The sequence below is a fragment of the Aquila chrysaetos genome, chromosome 8 (genome assembly GCF_900496995.4).
Source record: "Aquila chrysaetos chrysaetos chromosome 8, bAquChr1.4, whole genome shotgun sequence".
Lineage (NCBI taxonomy): Eukaryota > Metazoa > Chordata > Aves > Accipitriformes > Accipitridae > Aquila > Aquila chrysaetos.
Window position 1 is genome coordinate 2,716,922 of NC_044011.1, and position 22,661 is coordinate 2,739,582.

General features: G+C 46.4%; 2 protein-coding genes and 1 long non-coding RNA gene across 7 annotated transcripts in view; 1 reads left to right on the forward strand and 2 right to left on the reverse strand.

The window, feature by feature from the left end:
• On the reverse strand, positions 1-16,188 carry HOXB4 (homeobox B4). 3 transcript variants are annotated; one of them, XM_041125451.1, is made up of 3 exons: positions 15,446-16,188; positions 2,174-2,600; positions 1-1,411 (listed from the first exon to the last, which is right to left on the reverse strand). In XM_041125451.1, exons 2-3 carry the CDS (start codon positions 2,592-2,594, stop codon positions 1,095-1,097), a joined length of 738 nt encoding a protein of 245 aa, XP_040981385.1. In that variant the 5' UTR covers positions 2,595-2,600; positions 15,446-16,188; the 3' UTR covers positions 1-1,094. The 3 variants fall into 3 exon arrangements, with proteins under 3 accessions (XP_040981385.1, XP_029878771.1, XP_029878772.1); XM_030022911.2 differs by lacking the exon at positions 15,446-16,188 and adding an exon at positions 6,117-6,229; XM_030022912.2 differs by lacking the exon at positions 15,446-16,188 and adding an exon at positions 2,708-2,824.
• LOC121233485 overlaps positions 15,839-22,661 on the forward strand; it is a 16,018-nt gene continuing 9,195 nt past the window's right edge. For both annotated transcript variants that reach the window (XR_005933013.1, XR_005933014.1), the window contains exon 1: positions 15,839-15,933. This is a non-coding gene — a long non-coding RNA (uncharacterized LOC121233485). The remainder of the gene's footprint in view (positions 15,934-22,661) is intronic.
• Positions 16,601-19,652, reverse strand: HOXB5 (homeobox B5). Of its 2 annotated transcripts, none has more exons than XM_030022909.2 (2): positions 18,965-19,652; positions 16,601-17,961 (listed from the first exon to the last, which is right to left on the reverse strand). In XM_030022909.2, the coding sequence occupies exons 1-2, from the start codon at positions 19,512-19,514 to the stop codon at positions 17,714-17,716; spliced, it is 798 nt and encodes a 265-aa protein (XP_029878769.1). In that variant the 5' UTR covers positions 19,515-19,652; the 3' UTR covers positions 16,601-17,713. The 2 variants fall into 2 exon arrangements, with proteins under 2 accessions (XP_029878769.1, XP_029878770.1); XM_030022910.1 differs by lacking the exon at positions 18,965-19,652 and adding an exon at positions 18,563-18,720.

Consider the following 22,661-nt stretch of genomic DNA (forward strand, 5'->3'; position numbering starts at 1 on the left):
TTTTTTGTTGTTGTTGGTTTTGTTCCTTTTCTCTGCTATTTACAGGTAATCCTGGTCATCCCGAAGAACAAAGGGAGGGGATGGAGGTGGCCGGGCCGGGCGGGGTGTCGGGGGGAGCCTCGCCAAACCCCTGCCTCACCCCGTGCTCCCCCCCCAGAGGGGCGAGCCCTCACCCCTCCGTCCGTAATTCACATTTTCAGTACAAAACTGGGCTAGACAGCGGGAGAGGAGCTCCCACCCCCCCCTCCAGGTGCCATTCTTTATCACCCAGTTTCTAACCTAAATCCCTGCTTTTCCCCTCTCCCCTCCCCCCCCCCCTTTCCCAGATTCACAATTAACCTGCTGGACTCAAAAAAAATGGCGGGGGGGGGGGGTGTCCTACATCACTCTCCATCCTCTTGCTTTCTTTGTCCACCACCTACTTGACCTAATTTTCCTTTTTTTTTTTCCTTTCCACCGGATTCCCCCACCCCCCCCACTCCCACGCACGACCAGCGCAGTGTCCGAGACCCCCCCGCTCCCCACGGTCCGTGCCCGGCGGAGATTTTGGTTGGGTTTGGGGGGGGTGGGTTGGTTTTTGTTTTTTTCTCCATCACAGGGCTGTGCTAGAACCGCCGCGTCTTTGGGATGGCGGGACAGAAACTTTCCGTTTGTGGCTGGTAGGCGAGAAAAGAAAAAGGGGGGGGGGGGAAAAGGGGGGGGGGAGAAAATCCAGTTCGTCTTGAAGAAACTGAGCCTCATTTATTAAAGTGAGCGCTGGTTGTCGAGGTAATAGCAGACATAAGGTCCATCCTTTGTACGGGAGAGTAAACATGACAAATGGGGCAGAGCTTGGCGTGATTAAAGATGAAACAAGGATCCATCTTAGCCAAATCTGAAAACTACTATCTACAGCCTTCTTTAATGGAAGAGAGGCACAACAGCACAGCTCTGCTTTGTTGCAGCTGAGTCTCCCTCTGTTCCCCCTATAAATAAAGAGTACCCCTCCTTCCCTCGCTTCTTGGAGCATTTAAAAAAAAAAATTATCATGTGTTCCCTACACACACACAAACTCACACCCACAACCACACACACTCCATCCATCCAAGGAATAGTTATAGGCTGGTGGTTGGTCCATGGGATCGGTTTTGAGATCCTCCTTGTGGGATCTGCAGGCTGGCAGAGGAGCTGGAAGAATTAGACCTGATCTTGGTATTTGGTAACTTGTGATCTTTTTTCCATTTCATCCTCCTGTTCTGGAACCAGATTTTGATCTGGCGCTCGGAGAGGCAGAGGGAATGGGCGATCTCGACCCTGCGCCTCCGGGTGAGATAGCGGTTATAGTGAAATTCCTTCTCCAGCTCCAGGACTTGCTGCCTGGTGTAGGCTGTGCGGGAGCGTTTCGGTTCCCCTCCTGAGTAATTGGGGTTTACTGAACAAACACAAAGGAGGAAAAAGAAAAAGGGGGGGAAAAAAAAAAGGGGGGGGGGGAGGGAAAAAAAAAAAAAGAGCAGAAGAAGAATTACTGAGCTGTTCCTTTAATGGGTCCTTTCCCCCCCAAAAAAGCATCACACATTCTTTTGGTGGGGGGATATACTCAAAAAAATACACCGCAAACCTTCTAAAAATATACCCAGAACCTATCTCCAAATCTCCACCTCCATCCTCATTGCTTGACGTGTATTCCTGTCTAAACGCTTTTATAAGGTCCCCTAGACACATTTTCCATGCCCTCTATGTGTGTATATACACACATATATACACACCTCGACTTAAGCATCACTCTATTATCCCCAAATCTTTAAAGTTCCCCCTACACACATGCAAACAGGCAAACACAGACACTCCTTTTTTATTAAATATCACACTAAAAAAAGGGGGGGGGGGGAATAGTAAAAGTTTACTCAACCCGCCACTTAAATACAAATTACGAAAACATAAAACTTAACTTATGAAGATTCAACAGCCATAAAAAAAGTAGCCTGCAAGAAATTGGAGGAGGATGGTAACAGAGACTTCAAAGGCACATGGCCAAGCAGAGCAATAAAAATTTATGGAGGATGTAATTATACCGCTCTGCAAACAGGCGATCGTAAATCTCCACGAATGGTTATTTTACAACTGGTGCAATAAGATTTCTACAAGACTTTGAGGTGCTACTTAGTATAAAGCAAAGCCACTTTAGTTCACTTACCCGTGCTTACATGGACTTTTTTCATCCAGGGGTAAACTACCGGCTCTTTGCAAGAGGAATTGGAAGGGCTTTGGTTCAGAGAGTTTTGGCTGCAGGAGGGTGGTGGGCTGGGGGTGACCGGCTCGCAGGGATGGTTTGGCTCAGAGAGGTGGCTCTGCAGTCCGGCCGGAGGATGGACATGACCCCGGGGGGATAACACCGCTGCTTGGTGGCCGGAGCTCGGACAGGACGAGTAGAGCTGCTCCTTGCAGGCTGACCGCGGCTGGTACATCGCTTCATGTTGGAAAGTGCTCTCTCGCCTCTGGCTGCTGTAATATTCCGGCGAGTGATTGGGAAGGTAATCGCTGTGGGAATACTCTTCACAGGGTGGGAACTTGGGGTCCACATAGTTGGAGTTGATCAAAAACGAGCTCATGGCCATTAATTTCTTAGGATTGCACACACGGAAAAAAAAATATATATATCTCTCTCCTAAAATTTATTCCTGTCCCCCCCTTTACTCGTTTTCCTGTTTCGTGAAACCCTCCTACTTACTGTCAAGTGAACAAAGTTGGAGTCCATGTGACAGCGCGGGCCAATGGCGAGGTGCCCTGCGATCCCCGGATAAGGAAATCTGCCCAGCCCGGGCTCTCCCGGGGCCCCCCGAGCATCCCCGGGGAGGCGGCCGGGGGCGCCCGCTCCCCTCCGGCCGCCCCCGGGTCCGGCGCCTCCGGGCCCCGCCGGCCCCGGGCTCCGCAGCGCCCCGTGGGCGAGAACCGGCCCCCACCCCGGTCACCCACACCCCCCCCCAAGACCCCCCCCCCCGGCCCACACCCCTCGGGGGTGTGTCCTGGGGAGGGGGGGGTCGGGGGGGAACGGAGGGAAAGGGGGGTGGGAAAAATAAAAATCCCATCCCCCCCCCCCCCAAGCAAAAATTAAAATAAAATAGAGGGTCAAAGTGATTTTTCGGGGGGGGGGGGGGTGCGGCTTACAGCCGCTGCCCCAGCACATGATCCATGGCGGTCCCTCCGGGTGGTGGTCGCATCTCATTCCGTGCTAAGGTGATACGGGAAGGGACATTGCGCCCCGAGCCTGGCAGAGATGAATAGGGCTTGTTTGGGATCGATAAGAAATTCATCAGCTAATTCGGGGTACCCGGTCTCCTAAATCACATTTAGCTGGGCTCTGAGATTGACTGTTTTCCCACGCACCGATGGAAAAAGGAGCCCGTCCTCCAAGCAAGAAATCAAGGACTTGATGAACAATTACAAAAGCGAATTTGCCCAAGTCCTAATGCATCTTCGCCTCGCCCTTCTCCTAATAAAGACGCTTTAAAAGCCCGAGCAGAGCAGCAGCCTCGCAAAAGCCACCCCCAATTCCTCAAATTCGTGTTTAAACCTGAAACGCGCAATAAGCTCCTCGCAAGCGGCAGGAAAGCAAGCAATATTTTTTTCCGGTGTCAGTGCTGAGATTACGCGAACTAAAGCACTAGTGGGATCCTGGCTCTCAAATCGCGGTAATAACGCCCCTGACCCCCCCCCCCCCCCCGCCTTCGCAGCTCAGATTTTATCTCGAAGTGATGATAAAGTTTATCGCAGGAGCGCTGGAGTTGAGCTAAGGTCAAATCCAAAGTATTTCTTTTCAGTTATCAAACGGTTTTCTGGTTAGGATCTTGTTTTCACCCTTTTCTTTAGGGTTTTGGGGGTGTGGGTGGCTTTTTTTTTTTTTTTTTTTTTTTTAAATACCTTCTGGGTTTGTGACCTGTAGTGTTTGTGTCAACTACATATTCCCCTAGATACGAATTTGTGACCCAACTTCCTTTACACAAATTCGGATCTACAGGGTACATATAGAAGACAGATGCATCCTCCTTGGTCAGAGATCTTCGCCTACCGCCATAATTCTCTTCTGGGGAAGGGGGGCAGGGGGGTAAAGTTTTGTAACTCGAGAGATCAAGAATTAATCTATAGGTAAAGACGGTAAAAACATTCACTCTTCAGAGGAAAGACGATTAATTCAAGCATCAACTCTGTATCCGACTAGCTGATGCTAGATCAGAAAAACTAGAACTTCTCTGCCTTCTCCCTCATACCTTATACATTAGTTTACCGCTGTGCTGAAAAAAAAAAATCAGCTCCTGGACTGAATATATAAGTATAGACGCACAACGAGACTCGAATCCAAATAATCGTCGTTTAAAAGCAAAATGCCATAGCTCCGTCCCCCTCCATCCTGAAACCCTCGTAATTATTCACTGGTACGCAGCGCAAAGATTTCATCCATTTTTTCGTTCTCGGAGGTCAACCAAGGTTTGGGTTTATACGTGCGTGTGCGGATAAATTATAAAAAAAAAAAAAAAAGAAAGAAAGAAACAGATGAAAAGAAATACAGAATGTAAAGGCAGATGGGACGACAGGTTTTTTTTTTAATGACAGGCAATTCTTTTTACAACCCGAGAAAAAGATCAAAGGCGTTTCATTTCCGAAAAAGGGATATAAAGCAATAAAATATTCATACTGTCTAGGTAATGAACCTTCATTCGGAACTAATGAGGGTAGCATCATGTTGAGATTTCGTTTAAAATTACAGTTGCCCAAGAGATTAAAAGTATAGCATCCTCTTCCCCCCCCCCCCCTTCTTTTTTTCTTTGTATTTCAAAAGGCACAACAATTTTTGGTCAAGTATCTCCCGAATTAATTGCATTTAAATGCCACTGCAGAGAGGCTATCAGAGAAAAGCTGCGTTTCCCCTACATTAAAATTCCTGAGGAATATCTTAAATATATTTCACAAACTCCTGCATTTTTCCTAACAAAAAATAGTTACGGCCAAGAAGGAACGTCCTGCAGTTTTCCCGGACACACGATGCCCCGAGATTTTTCAGGTACTTTAAGGTGAATGGTCGGTTTTCCTGAGAAAACGCATAATTCCCAGATAAACAGAAAAACGAAGGCATGTCTTAAGAAATAAGCCCAAATGCACCTAGGACAACCCCCAAACCATTTTACACGCCTAAACAAAACCCAGGTTTCCAGCAAAAGAAGCAGAGGAAAGCGAAGACGCCTCTTGCACAGAGCAGAGATTTTTTTCCCACCTCCACAAACCAGCACCTACACTTTGCTGGGGAGCAGACAGCAACTCTAAAATTTACCTTCCCCTCTAAAACCTGCCATAAAAGTAAGAAGCCAAGTCAAATCTGCTTGTACAACGTGTAGATGGATGCCATAAAATAATTCTACAGAACCAATCCCATTAGAGCTCTTTTTTTTTTTCCTCCTTAAATTTTATTCCTCCTTTCCATTCCCTTCTCTGATTTATTTTATTGTATTTCCTTGCAGCCGGTACCGTAGCGATCTCCTAACGGAGGAGAGAAGCCTGAATAGAAATAACTAGGCCTATTCCGTATTTTTAACCCCCTCCCACATCCTTAAAAAAAAAAAAAAATCGGTTTTAATTTTCCTCCCCAATGACACAAGGGGTTTGGTGCCAGCAAACCAGCACCCCTAGCGTTTACCAGAAATCTTCCCCCCACCACACCTCCAAGAAATCTCCCCCTCGCTCCTTCTGATCCCAAATTAAAGGCAGCCCCTCACTGCCCCCCCGTCCCCCCCCCCTCCGCACACCTTTCTCCCTTTCGCTGGGAAACCGCCCCACGTCGCGGAAGTTTCTCACAGCAAATTTCACCCGGGCTTTTTTCCATTTCAAAGCAACCTCAGTTGGGAAGGGGGGGTGTCCCTCGGCCCCCCCGGCTTTTTCCCACCCCCCCCCAAAGGGGGGGACGAGGGGAGCCCCAAATCCTCCCCAAAACCCTCCTCAAGGCACCTGCCAGCGCGGGGGGGGGGTGTATTAAACCACTCCTGATGCTGAGCGTCTCTTCGGTCTCCCCAAAAGAGAGGGCACTAAGCAGGGGGTGCCCCCCCCAGCTCCCCCCACCGCCCAGGTGTAACTCCGACAGCGGTACCTACCTTGGCAAAACGTGGGTCCTTTCCTCCGAGTAACCCCCGGGGGGGTTAGGACGCTCCCTTAAAACTTGGGAAGGTTTTGCAGACGGAATCCTATAGAAACCCCCGGCACACCCCCCGCCCCCCCCCCAAATCCAGCCTGGGCTATTCTGCTCTCTCTCCCCCGTGTTGCTTTTTCAAGGAGATTATTTCTCGAGAAGAACACTAATTTCTCTCTCTCCTTCTTCTTCTTCTTTTTTTTTTTTCTTTTTTTTTTTTTTGTGGTGGGGTTTGTTGGTGCCCCCTCCCCCTCTCCCCCAGTATAAACCACTATTGTCCTTAAAGGCGAGCGGAACTGCTCCTGGCAGAGCCAGGAGGCCCTCTGAGCATTTTGGGGTGGGAAACCCGCAAGTTTTGGTATTAATCTCATAGTTTGTCAGTCTTTGTTAAACAGCGAGGCGTGTCCGCAGCGCGGCGGCCGCCGAGAGCCGCGCTGACCCGCGGTTCACCCCGCGCCGCGCTCCCTCCGCGCCGCTCCGCGCTGTCACTTTTAGGGCTTTTTTTTTTTTTTTTTTCCCTCCCTTAATTTTCCCCGCGTATATTGCCCCCCCTCTTCCCCCGGAGATCTCGCTCTCGAGTCTGGCAGCAATGAGAATGGGGATTATTTATTTATTTATTTATTTAATTTTTTATTATTTTATGGTTTTTTAATGTTTTATTTTAATTTTTTTATTATTTAAAATTTTTTTTTTTTTTAAATTTTTTTTCTCGCCCCTTTCGGAAGCGCAAACCTTTCGGGTTTGGGTATTAAACTGGGATTTTCCTCCCTCCCCGCCCAGCAAACGGAGGTCTGAGGTGCTTCTTTAGGGCAGAACTTTTAATAAGGAGCAACCGGCGCCTCGACTGAATCTGAGCTGTATAAATGGGCTGCAGGATTAGGTGGAAGTGAGCCCACACCTGCTTTGCAACGGGGAAAGGAAGATTTAAGCCTTGCGTGGTTTCCCAGCCAGCCTTGTGTATCCTTTTCATTTCTAATGATAAAAAAAAAAAAATCATATTTTCACCTAAAGCCCGTGAAGCGGCAAGCGAGGAGCGCTGGCAGGGACGGGGGGGAGCGGGGAGCGGAGCATCCCTGCGAGGATTCACCATTTATCTCCGCGTTTACACCACCAGCTCCAACCCCGCGTTTCTTCCCGCGATAAAGAGGTCATTTGGAAAGTAAATCGGGATTAAAAAGCGCATTCAATTGATTGTCCGGTAGGGAAAAAAAAGAAAAAAAAAAAAATAGAAGGAAAACCCACCCTGAATTGTGTCTGCAGCGGCTGGCCGGTACTCAGAGACCCTCACCCCCGGGCCAAGCCAGTCCGTCCCGAGCAAGGGAGATAAATTAGAAATATCCTTGAAAATGCTACCTTTAATTTCCTCCCTCTCTCCTCGCCCCCCCCCCCCCCGCTCTCTCTCCCTCCTTACATCTCTCCAAATGAACCCACTTCCAACGAACACGCAGCCTCCCGTCCCTAAATTGAAAGTTAAACGTTATGATGTAGGAGTGAATATTATAAGGAAAGTTGGGAGGTGGGTTTTTTTTTTTTATTGCCGTGAAATTATACCTGCTTGTTTTAATATCCCGAAAACAAATGGCCTTTATTATCCATTACCTGTTCTATAAACCTGGAGTAGAAATGACTGTTCTAGAGAGATAAGTACAGTAATTACAAGGGCGAAGAGATGGATCACCCAAGTTACAACTAAACGGTAGCCCTTATATAGTGATATTTTATAAATACCAAGCAAATTCATGGCAATTAATTAAACCCGAGCCTTATCACGCGAAACAAAACGCTTTACGTTCTCTTGAATTTCACCTACTCCATGAATATATCCGCATCGGGAAAGCAAATGGATTTTCCAGAATGCCTTTCCCAGGGCTCTAATATTCTCTCTTTCTCTTCCAAGAAAAATGACCCCTGTTATAAGTATTTAGTCACTGAAAATATTTAAAAGCCGAGGGGGGAAAAAAAGCAAATTTGCAGGGCGCTTTTTTTTTTTTGCCCTTTTTTTTTTTTTTTTCCAGGAGAGTTTGCCTTGCTACGACTGTTTGCTTAAGAAGCTATTGAAAAGATCTTCCCCAGTCCCAGTGCAAATAATATTTAGAGTTTGGAGGGTTCAAAGTCTGGCAGTGTAGAAATAACTTTGAAATGCCAAGGGAAATATTTATTATATCAGTTCATTAAACTGTTGCAATGACCAGAGTGGAGTCACATTTCAAGCAAGAAATATAAAACATTTCATTCAAATTCCGACGGAAAGCGTGCTGCAAAACAAAATTAGCTACTTTAACAGGACCGAGCGACGAAACGGGCACTTAAAAGCGCCTTTAAATACATACATTGAATTTTTTAAAGCCACCAGTCCATTGATTTTGCCTATATATCATTATTCTCGATTTCCTACGATTAAGGCAGAAATGCAGATAGTAAATCAGGGGCGTTATTTCGTGTAATTCTTTTATCATTTTGGATGAGTATTTGCTCCGAAGCCCGGGGGAGGCGGGAGACAGGCACCTCTCCAAGAGTTTGGGAAGTGTTTCCAAGTAAAGATGTTAGAACACATTTTCACCAACCGTGTCAGACTTCTTTTTTTTTTTTTTTTTCCTTTCGGTATAATTTAAGCCCTATCCAAACAAAATCGAGGCTGGAATGAAAATTATTTTTTAACAGCTCGTGTTAATATCCTAGAGGGACCTCCACGTAATTGGATTTAATAAATGCATTTCCCCCCTATATTCTGTTAATTCGACTCCAAATAGCGTTTCAGGGGTTATCTTGGAAAAATACTAAGAAGTCGCTCGGCGTTTCCTCACGAGAGACCCAAATCAATCTACCTTATTTTCTACCGACATCCCACCCCAAATCCTGCAGCCCTCTTTCCCCCCCCCGCGTCTCTCCAGCTTGCGGCTGAAGGTCGCTCCCACCTCGCTATCATCCTCTCCCATCTCTGCCCATAAGCAGAGACTCTTCCTCCCACCTCGCCCCCCTCCCCGCTTTCTTTTTTTCTCCTTTTTTTTTTTTTTTTTTCTCACCCTGACATCAGTCTATCAGGGTTATACACAAGACTGAGTCACGCACAGCGTAAACTTTTGACCCTCAACTTTTTGACCCCTCGAGCTATAATGCTGTACTAACAAGCCCCCCAAGACCAGAGTTACCGTCTACGTCTCTAGAAACTAATGCGGCGCTGATTTCCCTATTTTATTTATTTTACCTTTAAAAAGAAAAGGGGAAAAAAAATAACAACCAAACCCTGGATATTTCTTCTTGATTTTTTTTCTTCCCCTAGGGGAGAACAACAACAAAAAAAAAAAAAATCAGAGCTTTGCAAACTTTAGATGTTTATCTCCAGCTTGCCCATTGCTGTCTAAGACCGCTGTATTTTTTTTCCCCCTTTTGCTCCCCCCCTCCTCTATATTTAAAAGAATAGGAGGGATGGGGGGAAAAATCCTTTAGACCACAGCTGTATTGCATTATTTCTCTTTTATTTGGCATTTCACCTAGGTGAGCTGCTGACTGCGGTAATTAGCCTGCTCTGATTTTTTTTTTAATTTTTTTTTATTTATTTTATCCCCCCCCCCCCCTTTTTGGAGGGAGGGATAACGAGGAAGCAATTCCTATGATTATTTTCGGAGAACCGGAGTTCGACGACCAGCAGTTCCGTACCCGTCCGGATGGAACCGGAGCTCCGGGGGGGCGGCGGGGGGGGCTGCGGGGGGGCCGGTCCCGCTCCAGCCCGGCCCGGCTCGGCCCGTCCCGTCCCCGCTGGCAGTGAACTTGGTCTGAAGCGAGCTCTGCTGGCTGCTCGGGGATGTTACAGCCGAGGAAAATGCACCGAATCCCCCTGCCCGGGGTCCTCTGATCCCCCCCCCCCCATCCCAAATCCTTCCCCCCGCCCCGGTTTTGCAAAGTCTCCCTATATAAACAGAGCCCTGATTTGCCACCTTGACGCAAAATCCCAACGCTGTAATTTGTTTTGACTTGAAGGGTATATATATATGTGTATATACACATGCACATACATACACATGTTAAAAAGAGATAAATCAAAGAGGGAAAAAAAAACCCCCACCCCACCTCGTACTAGTCTTATTCTTTCAACGCTCGCTGTCAAAATAGTTTCTTTTTAAAGCTATTTAGGGTAACAGAACACGGGAAAACTACGCCGGGTGGACACCTCTCGAGTTAAGTTATCAACCTCCTTCCAGATACCATTTATTTAACATTGGGAGAGGGAAGAATGGGAAAAAATCAGCTCAGGCACCGAAATAGCCACGCTCTGAAAGAAAATTTCATTCTTAAATCCATTCTAGGGCTGGAAAGAGACCCCCAGAGGAGGAGCCAAACCCCATAAAAGTCCTTTTCGGGTTCCCTAATTGAGGAGAGACCTTTATCAAGAGGATTTTAAATAATCCCGTCAGGTCCTTCCCTTCAGGTCGGACGTGTAATAAAAAAAAAAAAAAAAAAAAAAAAAAAAAAAAGAAGAGGTTGGGGCTGGGGGAAAGAAAGAGCAATTTCTCAGCCTGAAATTCAGCTGTGGGGGAGGGCAAGGGGCTTGGGGAGCGGAGCTGGAGGGAAGGGGCTGGTTTCCTTCGAAAGCTTTCCCTTCTTGGGGAGGTCACGGTGTGCGTGTGTAGGCTGGAGTAATTTACAGGACTATTGCAAATAAATAGGTGAATAATCGCAGCACTCCTCTAAATAGAATGAAAGACAAGAATTACAGCCCGAGCAGTGCAATTTCTAGTCCCTGCCGCCAGCCCATCCCCGCCAAGGCAGATAAGGACCCACAGCCTCCCAACCTTCATTTTTGTGGCCAGAAAACACCAAAAAAAAAAAAAAAAGGAGATCCCTTTGGCTTCTCAAAAACATAATTACCACATTGTTGTTTTGTGTCTGTACTGGAGCAATATGAACCACATCCAGTCCTTCTCCAGCCCTCCCCCTCTCTTACTACCAGTCACCAACACACCCGGGCAGTGGGAGTTTGTAAATTAAAAAAAAAAAAAAGGAAAAAAAAAAAAAGAAAGAGGGGAAAAAAAAAAAAACCAACCCTGGAGCTTATGTTTTCCTTAAAAAGGTGACCCGGCAGCCCCCGGGGTCCGTGTTGGGTTGTGATACGATGCTCACCCTCTCCTCCGAGAGAGAAGCCGGGGCTGTACAAGTCTGCTGACCTCGGAATGATCCCTCTTGCCTATGAATTATTGATGAGATATGAGCTCTGATTTCTCTTTTCAGTATGCAAACCCCATTATACTGTTAAAATGGCGATTTAATCGTTTAGAATAGCTTCGCTTTTTTCCAACTCATTTGTGCCCCTTCCTTTTCATTTAATTCTCTTAATTAAATCCTTTAACAGATTTTAATCACTTTTTGTTGAATAAAATAAGACATCATACACATCTGTAACTAGGTTACCTTGGCGAAGTTTGTTTTTGGTGGGGTTTCTTTGTTTTGCTTTTATTTTTAATTTGGTCTGCTTGCTTGCCTGGTTGAATTTTTTAAACCTGGGTGGAAGGAAATTTTATTTTGTGTTACACCACACCCGGTGAGCAGAGGTGGTCAAAAATGCACAAACGCTTTCAAAAAAAAAAAAAATCCTAAAAAAAGAAATAAAAAGAAATACAGCCGTGACATTCAAGATGGCCTGACAACTGCATTGCAACACCGAGCTGCCTTTCGCATGGAAGCGCTCCCCAAACCTCTCTGTGCCACTCACGAACCCATTCCCCCCCCCCCCCCCATTTATTGCTGACCGAACCTGAGAACCAAATGGATATTTTAGGGGTGAAATTTCATCTTTTTTCACCCTTCAGCAGCAGCCTGGGCATGGGGATCCTGCGCCCACCCTGGCACAGGGCCCTGGGGAGATGCCCCAAAAGGCAGCTTGAAGGGGGCTCTAATTAATACAGATGCTCAGCTCCACTCTTCCAGGCTGTGGAGCCTGGGCTGGCTCTTGGGTAAGAAATAACTGCTTTTGGGCTCGGGTTTTTTTCCCTCCAAAGTACCAGGGAGGTTTCTATACTGTTTACTAAATGAAATAAGAAACCTTCAGGCATGGGAAGAAGCTAAAGAGACAGGACAGGGGGCAAAAAAAGGCAAAAGTAGATATGGTTGCACCCATTTTTAGTAAGTGAGAGGTGCCGTGAGCCAGGTGAGCGCACAGGGAGGCTCCTCTAGGCTGTGGGAGACTTTGCACATTTGGGGCAAACAGCCCCCATCTACCCAGGCCACCACCGGACTCCGTTTTGGAGAGTCTTTAAATGAGAATTTTTTCCCCGTCTGTATCCAGAGTCATGGCATAAAGGTCTGCACAACTACAGGTTTTAAAAAAGAGATTTTCCTTCCTAGGCAGTAATCACATCCTAGAGATTCTCCATATCCTTAGACTTGATATTAAAGCATTTTGTATTTATTCTGTCTTCTACAGCTACAGAAGAACTAATTGGCCCATGTCTGATGTATGCCATTAAAGTGAGAGAAACGATGAAAAATGCAAAGGAAAATCCCCGCCTACCTGCACGGTCAGAGCTCCGTTTTCCTGTTTACTCTCCTTATACTTCCTTTTCACCAGCAACAGGGAGATTTTTTTTTCTTTAAAGGATGGGGGGGGGGGGGGATGCCTGTGCTAAGCCTGTGACCCCTTCCAGGCTGTAAAATGGGAGCCAGTTATACCTCCTCATGCCTCACAGGAAGCTGGACATTAACACCATGTGGGGGGGGGGGAATCCAACACGCAAATAAACCCCCTAAATTCCAGCTTGTAAAAAAAAAATTAAAAAAAAAAAATCAAAAAATCGTGTTACATGCTGCAGGTAGAAAGATCTTGTGGATGGAGAGGACAGGGGGGTTTGTGACCGATGGGAAGGATGATATTATTATGCCAGCAATAAAATCCAGTCCCTGCTCCTTCGCTGTGGCACAGGCCCGGTGCCATCCCTGTGCAGAAGATGCTCAAATCAAGGGTCGTTACCTGTTGTGACCCATACAGGCATCTCCTCCTCGCTGCAATGTCCTGTAGCTAAACTGCGTTGCAAATTCCCCTTGCTCTGGCTATCCTGGTCTGCTTTTTCCCCCTTGAAATAACATATTGTGGACACCAAGGGATTAGAAATGGTGGTACTTGAGAAAAAAAACCACCTTGTGCCTCCTGTGACTGGAGTGGATTTGGAAGGAAAGTTTGCCTGGGACTATAGAAAAGACGAATCCCTTTGGGTGGAGATGTGGGGATCGGACAGTGATGCAGATGATGGATAGGGAAGAGATGGATGGAAGGATAGATCTATGGCTACATGGATGGATGAATATCTTTTGGAAACACGGTGTTTGTGGGTACATGCGTGCGTTGACCGTATGGTTACATTTTCAGACATACATTAAGGGGGAGGGATGTCACTTTTCTTGCCTAAATCGCTCGTTATCATTTGAATCAGCAGAAATTATTTCTAGTCCCCAGCACAGAAGGGTAAAGAATTCGCAGGCCATCCCTTGGTCTCACCCCGACACACTCACACACCTCTCCCCACATCCCCTCTCCTCCAAGGGCTTCTAACCCCGTGTAGACAAACCGCCTGCAGCCTGTCGTGTTTGTGCGGCTGAATTCACCTTTAAAGACCATGCCAGCGAAGCCCTCTAGGATCCCGTAAAATATCTTTATTATCAACCGAAAAGCAGGCGTCCAGCTTGCACAGAGATTAGGGAGAGGCTGTTCAGCATAAAACCAGTCTGCTGACTAGGAAAGGCTCCCTGCACCCTGCTTCCCTTCCTTGAATTTCCAGCTTTTGCGTTTGTGTTTACAGGTTTTCAGAGCAGAGGTTTTGCAGGATTGCACTGGCCACCCTCTGACTGCTCAGGGAGAAGCCAGAAGTTCAAATGATGATAGCAAAGATATTAGGAGACACATGGAGCAGGACAGGAAAAACAGCCCAAGGAAGGAAAAGCAATCTCCAAAGTGTGCTAAAGGGGGACATTCTGCTTTGTGTAAAAGAGACGGACATGTGTCCACCAAATGTTGTCTTACCGTAAAAAGGGGGGGGGGGGGAAGAAGCTTCTGACTGCTCCAAATTCTAGAAACCCCCCACCCCCAGTACCTCTGCTTTGAACTTTTTTTTTTTTTTAATTTTTTAAGGAGCGAGCAGGAGTGGGGGGAGGGGGGAATAGATGCGAGTTGGTTCAGGTGTGGACGAATTGTCCCCCCACCTCTGCTACAGATGTGGCGACTCGGCTTTCAAAAAAAAACCCCCCAACCTCTCCAGGGTTGTTTTGGCTTGTGTGTCCCCCCCGCCTTTCTATTTTTGCTATATCTGCCTTATTTTGCTCTATTTTGCTTTATTTGCGCGGCCGCGGAACCGGAGCCTCCGGCCGGGACCACCTGCCCGCCCCAGCCCCCGCCGCAGCCCCTCGCCCCCCTTCCCATGGCAGGCTCTTCTCTCCTGCCCTTCCCCGCTAACTTGTTTATTTTCCCAAAGAAAAAGGTTGCTGCCTGCCTTTTCCAGACCGATGTCACCCTTAGAGGGAGAGAAGGAAATCTGGGAGATATCGGTGGGTTCAATAAGGTTTGGAGGGTCCGTATGCAAACTGCAGCCTCTCTGATTATTTTTCTGTAGCGCTTCAAGACAGGCTGGAGACATAACAGCGGTCATTCAGTGTCTCCATATGGTAGAAGCGAACTACGGAAATAGGAGGACACTCGTTCGTATTGGAAAAAACCGAAACCCAAGGGAAACAAAAAAAAAAAAAAAAAGGGGGGGGGGGGGAACCCGGGGCAAAACCCCCGGTGTCTACATAGGCCGAAAGTACCAAAAAAGTGCACGCATTTCTCTGGCAAGCAGGTGAAAAGAATTAAAATCAAAAGGTGTTAACAACCTGAAGAGCACAGACAGAATATAGCTAGTTGCAATGCAAAGGCACGGGCCAGATTTGTGGCTATTTGCGAGCAGTATAAACCACACCGAATCCCCTCCACTAAACGAGCAAGAGTCTTTTTACATGGCGAAGGACAAACCCAAACTTTGTCTGAAGTACACATGTCCCCCGGCAAAGACAGGATGGAGTTTGCCTTGCAATGATAATGAATCTTTACAGATTTTCTATTTCTCCCGCTTCTCCAAAGTTTACTTGCGGGCCTCGAAGCTGTGATGGAAATGTAATGCAATTCCAGCTCTCGGGAGGATAAGAATTAGGACCTTCTAAAAGTGAGAAATAAAGCTCTGAAAGAGAGACAGACCCTCTTTCCTCCCCGCTCAGCCTTTAGCCATATCAACCCTTTAAAATAGTTTAAGCAGATAATATTTCAGAAGAACTTACTTTCAGGACTCCAGTCTATTGGCTCTCTGGACTGAAAACTGGACCCGCAAAACATGTTCCCTGCAATTGCAACGTTTATCTCATCTGGAAAAGTGCTCACCCATTGCTGCCCCTTACAAGCCAAACCAAGCAGTTAAAGTGTCACTTAACATTCTAGAGAATGTGAAATATATTGTACATTGTCAACTCCCCAAAACCATAAAACTAACTTTATGGACCTCACGTGACTTTTGAGAGCCAGTGAGGGGTATCTGTCTGAGGTCTGGGCGATTTTTACGATCTAACTTCTAGATAAAACCCTATCCATTTGACATCTAAATGTCATACCCACTTTTGGTATAGTTTGCTATTGGTAAAAAAAAAAAAAAAAAAAAAGAAAGAAAAAAATATCAAGGGAAGGCGAGCAAATGGTTTGGGATCTGACAGTCCACTTCACATCCCTCTCAAAATCACTTAAGAAGTACCTAAACAGTGGGAGATTAAGTTTGGTAAGTTTTAAGCTCCAACTTTACTTGCTACGAACAAAAAGCCTAAGCTGTATTGTAGAGATGTCAGTGGCGTTTTGCCAAATCGAGCGACTTTAAACCGGAGTATCTCGTGCCTTGTTAGATTCCCTAGGTAGCGAAATGGCAACATTTGCCATCTTTGATGATGTTAAATTATCTGCAGCCGGAATGACTCGTTGTAGTAAGTGTCAGTAGTTACAGAGCTGTGAGCTGTTATTTACATGTTGAGCCAGAGACTAGGAGGTAAAAGCAGTTAAGCACAATAAACCGAGGACGAGAGGTAGCGGAGAGAGTACAGCTTAGCACGGAAATGTATTATGTATATACATGTGGTTTATATAGATAGATAGATATATAATAAATATATCTCTACATACACACAGATCTGTAATTCTATAGAACACAGTTTTACGTGGACATATATGTGGATATAAATACCTCTCGCTTTTAAAATGTGCGTGTGCGTGTGTATATCTGTGTCTGACAAATCCTGAAATGCACGTAAAACTGCCGGGGAAGCGTTTATACCGTGTTATTGCAACTTGAAGTACTTGAAACCAGTTTGTCTGATACGCTGAGGGGGGGTAGGGGGGTGGGGGGGGGTCGGTGTTGTTTTGGGGGAGACGGCGGTTTGGAGGGCAGTGTGGAGGGTTGCGTTTTATTCCCGTGCGGTGCCTGAAGGGGATTTGATGTGAATATTTGGTGTTTCGGAGCTCGCAAGGAGCTGCCCAGGAGAGGCTGCAGCTCTTGCTGAGAGCTCCTAGCACAGGCTCAGCTCCATGCCAGGCATCTCTCCGGCTTTAGCATGGGCTGCAAGTCTCAGAGGTTGTGTATAAAGTGCAACTGGGAGGCTTTGTGAATAGGAGAAACGTTTATTTGACTTCAAGTAAAGCTACAAACAAATACAAAAAGCTTATTGGCAAAGTACTAACAGGCAGCTAGACATGACAGATGCCATTTTTACACATAACATTGCATTCACTCTGCCCACTACAAACCGTTTATTAGTCACATCAGAAATATTTCTAGTATTTACAAACATTAGAGCACTCTATTGTTGGTCCGATTTTATACATTTTTTTTAATAGTGAAGTTTACCCACGTCTAAGAGTACGTCTCGGAATTAGCCTGGGACTAGAAATCCTGGCCTGAAGTTTGAACTAAAACACAGACTGGACAATTTTAAGACAGAAAGATACAAGAGCTTTTTATTTTTTTTCCTTTTTTAGTTTTTTTTACATTTTTGTTTGGTTTTTTAGATTTTTTTTTTCTGCGACTGTAGTGCAGGAACCCCCGATTTTAGCTTGGGCAGAGAAGAACTCACCCAAAAGCAGTAAACTCAGGAAAGGGGAAAAAAAAAAGCCAACAAATAAACAAACAATCGTATCTGTTCTCGATTTATAAATAAGTTATAACATTTAAAGGGCTCACATAAAACATGCTAGCTTTCCAGAAAGCATCAAGAGAGCACGGACACATACATTTATAAGAACAACAAGAGCATGAGGAGCATCTGGAAATAAAATTTAATTAAGAAAAATTAAAAAAAACCCAAACCAAACCAAACCCAAACAGAACACGACATGAACTCAGTCCTGGGATAACGGTACCATACGCGTTGTTTTAGAATATCAACAACATGCCGAAAAGAAGGTGCCTCACTGTACAGTACTCCGAAACTAAGATCTGCGGCGCTTTATTTATTTATTTACGTATTTCTTTCTCGCCTCCTCTTCTTTCCTCGATATTCCTCCTCTAGAATCTATGGCTGAAAGGCGCTGCCCGCCGAGGCTAAGCTCATGCTTTTCAGTTTATTATCCTTCTTCCATTTCATCCTCCTGTTCTGGAACCAGATTTTGATCTGGCGCTCGGAGAGGCAGAGAGCGTGAGCGATCTCTATTCTCCTCCTGCGGGTGAGATATCTATTGAAGTGGAATTCCTTTTCCAACTCCAGGGTCTGGTAGCGAGTGTACGCTGTCCTCGCCCTCTTACCGTCTGGTCCAGTCATGTCTGAATAACACGGACAACAGCGGGGTTTGGGATTTTGCTTTCTGCTAGGATTTTTGTTATCCTTAAGGCTATTTTTTAAAATTTTTTTTTTTTTTTAAACCGAGGTAAAATATTCGCCTTCTTCGGGCAGCTAGGAAAGCTGCTTATTCCCCAAATAACAGCCCCCCCCTCTTCTTTCTCGCACACCCCCAGACACGTGTAAAACCCCCCACCCTTGGCCCCTCCAGAACCGACATTCGCGACTCAATATTCATAATTTAAATGGAGAAGCGAGGGCTTGAAATCTCCCTTTTTCGCCTCTGCCTGCGTGTTTCTGGGTCTGTTTGCAGGGGCATCAGGTTTAACGCTGCTTTCTTGTCTCCAGGAGAAAACCGGGGCGGGCGGGGGGGGGGGGGGGGGGCTCGCTATTCCCCGTGTATCTCCTCGCAATTTCGGTTTTGTCAAGAGCAGATTGTCAAGAATGCACCCAGCAAAATAAGAGTAGGAAAGGACTGAGAGACCCATCTGTGCATATAATGCCATTTTAATGGTCAATTCTTTCCTTTCCTCTCTCCTCCCCCCCCCCAAGGAACCCCCCCCCTTCCCTCAAATTTTAAATTACCTTCTCCCACCATCCACATAGAGCTAAGAGCTTGAAATAAGCGCACATTTCGCGGCAAGAATAGCGAAACTAAAATAAAATCGCCCCCCCCTCCAGGCGCCAGAGGCAGCTTTAAAGCAGCGCTCAGAGCAAGAAATACAAAAGCAAGAAATAGCTGCGTTTCTGATCAAAGCGCCTCCACGGAATAAAAGGAAGGAGAGAAAAAAAGGGAGTGGGGGGGGGTGGGGGAGGGAAAAGAGGGGGGGGGGAAACAACCCCAAACAACCCACCACCAAAGCAAAAACACGAGAGGAAAAAAAGAGAGGGCTGTGCGGAAAAAAAAAAAAAAAAAAACAAACCAAACCAACAACCAACCCAAACCCCAACGACACCGACAAGGACGGAAAAAAGAAGTAGCCGTACCATGGCTAATGTGAAGTTTCCTCATCCAAGGGAATATCTGAGGTGCCTGCCCTTCTGTCGCTGCCGTGGAGGTTGCGATGGGCTCTGCCTGCGCTCGGGGGATGCTGCTGCTTATTGGAGTGCCCTCGTCGGCTCCCGAGGACGCGCTGGTCTCGTCTAGTTCTGTGAAATTTGTGGTGGTGGTGCTGGCAGAAGTAGCTTGGTCGGAGGGGGACGGGGCGGGTTTGCTTCCATGGCTCTCGCTGTTGGAGCAGGGAAGGGAGTCGGGAGAAGATAAGGAGCAGCTAGACGCCTGTCTAAACCTGCTCTCCTGAGCTGGAGAAGGGAAACCGCGGGAGCTCTCCCCCACAGCCCCAAAGTGACTAGAGGAGGCTGAGCGGTTGATGCTAAGGTCCATCCCATTGTAGTTGTAGCCATAAGAGCTGGAATGCATGGTGCTTGAATCTCTGTAAGAACCGTTCATGGAACTGCTGGTCCCATAATTTAGTAACTGATAGTCGGGGCCATTTGGGTAGCGCCCTGAGAACGAGTTTACAAAGTAAGAGCTCATTTGGGTTATTTTGGAGGGCTTGATTTGTGGCTCGTGGTCGTTATAACCCTGTGCTTGACGATTTATGATGTATTAATGAATTATAGCGATGCACTGTACTTCGTTTTTGCTATGTATGCGGCCAAATATGGGGGGAGGGTGGGGGGTGCGTTTGGGAATCACGTGCTTTTGTTGACCAGTCGTAAATTCTCACTGATGACCTCAAGAGGTAATTCATGCTCTATGGTTACAAATAATGACGATCGCGGAGCCGGTTTTAGGCCCAAGTCGGCGCGCGGCGCCCCAAATCCGCCCCCCCCCTCTCTCCCCCCCCCCCCCCCCCCCCCCCGCCGCCCCCGCGCCCGCGCGCGCGGGCGCGCGCGCCGGCGCCCGCGCTTCGCCCCCCACCTTGGCGGAGTGCGCCACCTACCGGCCGCGCGGGGAGCACGCACCCCGCCCGGGGGGGGGGACACACACACGGACACACGGGGGGGTGGGACCCCCCCCCCGCACCCCCCCCCCCCCCCAAAAAAAAACCCGACCCGCCGGTCTCTGAGACCCGAAGGTCTCATCCCTTCCCTTCTTTTCTTTCCTTTTTCCTTCCTGAAAATCAACGTTGAGATGAAACAGGAGGGGGGGGGAAAGGTTGCAAGTTGACGGGGGGGGTGTCTTCTCGCCCAGCTCTTTTTCTTTATTAAACTCTTAATTTCTTCCTTTGTAACACCGCCCGGGAAGTTTGAGAGGCAGCGAGGGATGAGGTGTCGGGTCGTTGGGAGGGCCGGGCAGTCTTCTCTTTTAATATTTGAAGGGGGGGGGTGGAGGGAAAGGAGGGGGGGGGCCAAGCGAAGCTGCTAGGAGGAGGAGGAGGAGGAGGTGGGGGGAGCGTGGCTGCTCGGGTTTATTTCGCGTGGTTATTGTCAGAAAAGTCGAGGTTTCTTGCACGCTGAGCGTGGAGCCAGCGATGCGGTCGCACCTTAATTCTGGAGGGGAGAGGCGGGGGAGAAAGGGGGGGGGGGGGGGGGGAATAAAGGAAAAGGAGGGAAAGTCCAGCCGGTGGAACTGGTTGACAACGTTGCTTTTAGGATATTCTTGTTCCTGAGCGGTTCACGTCCTCTTTGAACACAGCATTGTGCTACGTGGTTTTTCCTCTCCATTTGCTAACCTGCAAGGAATATTGGGGAGCAAAAGCACTCTGAAATTGGTAAAAACGTTGTGAAAGAGCTGGGCTTTGTTAAGCATTACTTTCCTTTTTTTTCTTCTTCTTCTTCTTCTTCTCTTTTCTCTTTCTCTCTTTTTTTTTTTTTTTTTTTTTTTTCCAAGGCAGTTTAGGAATTTCATATGCTTGTCTGCAACTCATTGGAAATTATGCGCCATATTGAAAGTGACATATAATTATAATAATTACGGGCAATGAAAAGCGTGGCAATAATAGTAAATGTCCTACAGCTGTGAAGCTTCTGCATGAATTGATTTTAAAAGTGACTGACATTAAACCAGCTTGTGGCATGGGGGAATGCATTCATACATAGGTATTTCTTGTGGGTAGTGGGGAAAGGGGATAGGAGACAGTCTTTCATCGCGTTTTCCCCCAGTGAAGCTGCAGAAAACGGTATCCGAAATAGGTTGGGCTGGTCGCTTGCTTCCAGTCCTAAAGCCCCAGCAGAAAAAGCACTTCCTTTCGTTTAATTCCCCAAACCCAGGAAAAGTTTGCCATTTGCATGCACGAGATTCCTCTTTGGTACGGAGCAGAAACGTTCCCCATCCCATCCCGAGCAAAGTCAGCCTCTCAAAAGGAGCCATTGAAAACGCTTGCGAGTAAAAATAAAAATCTGCTCTTTCTAAAGAGCTCGGTAGACTTAGTTTAGATTTTTTCCACCCTTCCCCCCCCTTAAATGGAGGCAATATTCCTGGAGCTGAGAAGCTCCTCGTTTCGCAGGGCAAATTCCCTTGAAATCTGGACTTTTTTGCAATACACTTCACTTTGATTTGGGGGGATGAAGTAAGGGACCAGATGTTTGAAAGATGCTAGGCAAATGTTAGGTATCTTTGGTAGATAAATGAGAGCATATTTTTGCCTGTTTCCTTGATTTATTATGTATATGGCGAGCGTTTCGTCATAACTCTTTGTACTGTAACAATAAAAAAGAGCGATACTAAAGCAGAATGTCAGCGAGGAAATACTATTGGTGAAAGGTCTTCCATTTAAGATTAGACAAAAAGAGGGAAAACCAGATTTATCTCTCCACTGTAACTTCCGTGTGCTTGGAGTTGCTTGTCCTTGCAGATTAGAAGACATTGTCATACAGAGAGAAGCAAGGCTTTCTTTACAACTCTCTGCTCCTTAAGAATGGCAAGTTCCCCTGGAAAAGGGAAAGATAATAATAATAATAACAATAATAATAATAATAATGACAGGGTGGTGTGCGTGAGATCGAAGACTTTGTTTTTATTAGAGAATTCCATGTTCATACCTAAGACAAACTTCAAACACAACACGTACAAAAATTAATAAAATATAACTTTTGCTGTTGTTGCTTTTGCATCCTTTTAGGTAGTACTCGTTCTTTCAGTAGATTTTCCTTTTTTTAAAAAAAACAAAACAAAACAAAAAACAAACCCAAAAAACTAATTACAAAGACCCCAGGGCTTGATTAATTTACCAAAGGAGAAAAAAAAAATAAGAAAAATGAAAAAAAAACAACCCTATGTCAACCGTGCATGAAACATTTTTACAAAATTAAGACAATAAACACCCCAAATGACATATATTGCAGCACTTCCATTAAATACAAGAGTTAGCAGATTACTAACAGTGACACCAAGGGTAGAAACACGGGTAGGAGTCCTTTTTTTTTTTTTTTTTTGTCTTTTCTCTTTCCCTTTCTTTTCCCCCTTCTCTCTCTATCTCTTTACTTTTTTATTATTATTACTTTACCTCGGGGGGTGGAGTGGGAAGGGAGGGAGGTCTAGGAAGGGAAAAAAAAAATTTAAAAAACGCAACTAGAAGCCTGATTTTTTTTTTTTTTTTCCTGGACACGACAGATCACTGGGAACACGAGTCCATGGCATTGGTGGCCCAAACTTTCTAGCTGTTGCCGCTGCTGCAGAGGGCTTGTCCCACCAATGTGCAGGTTTTCCCTGTCCTCGCAGCCAGCCCACACCCCCCTC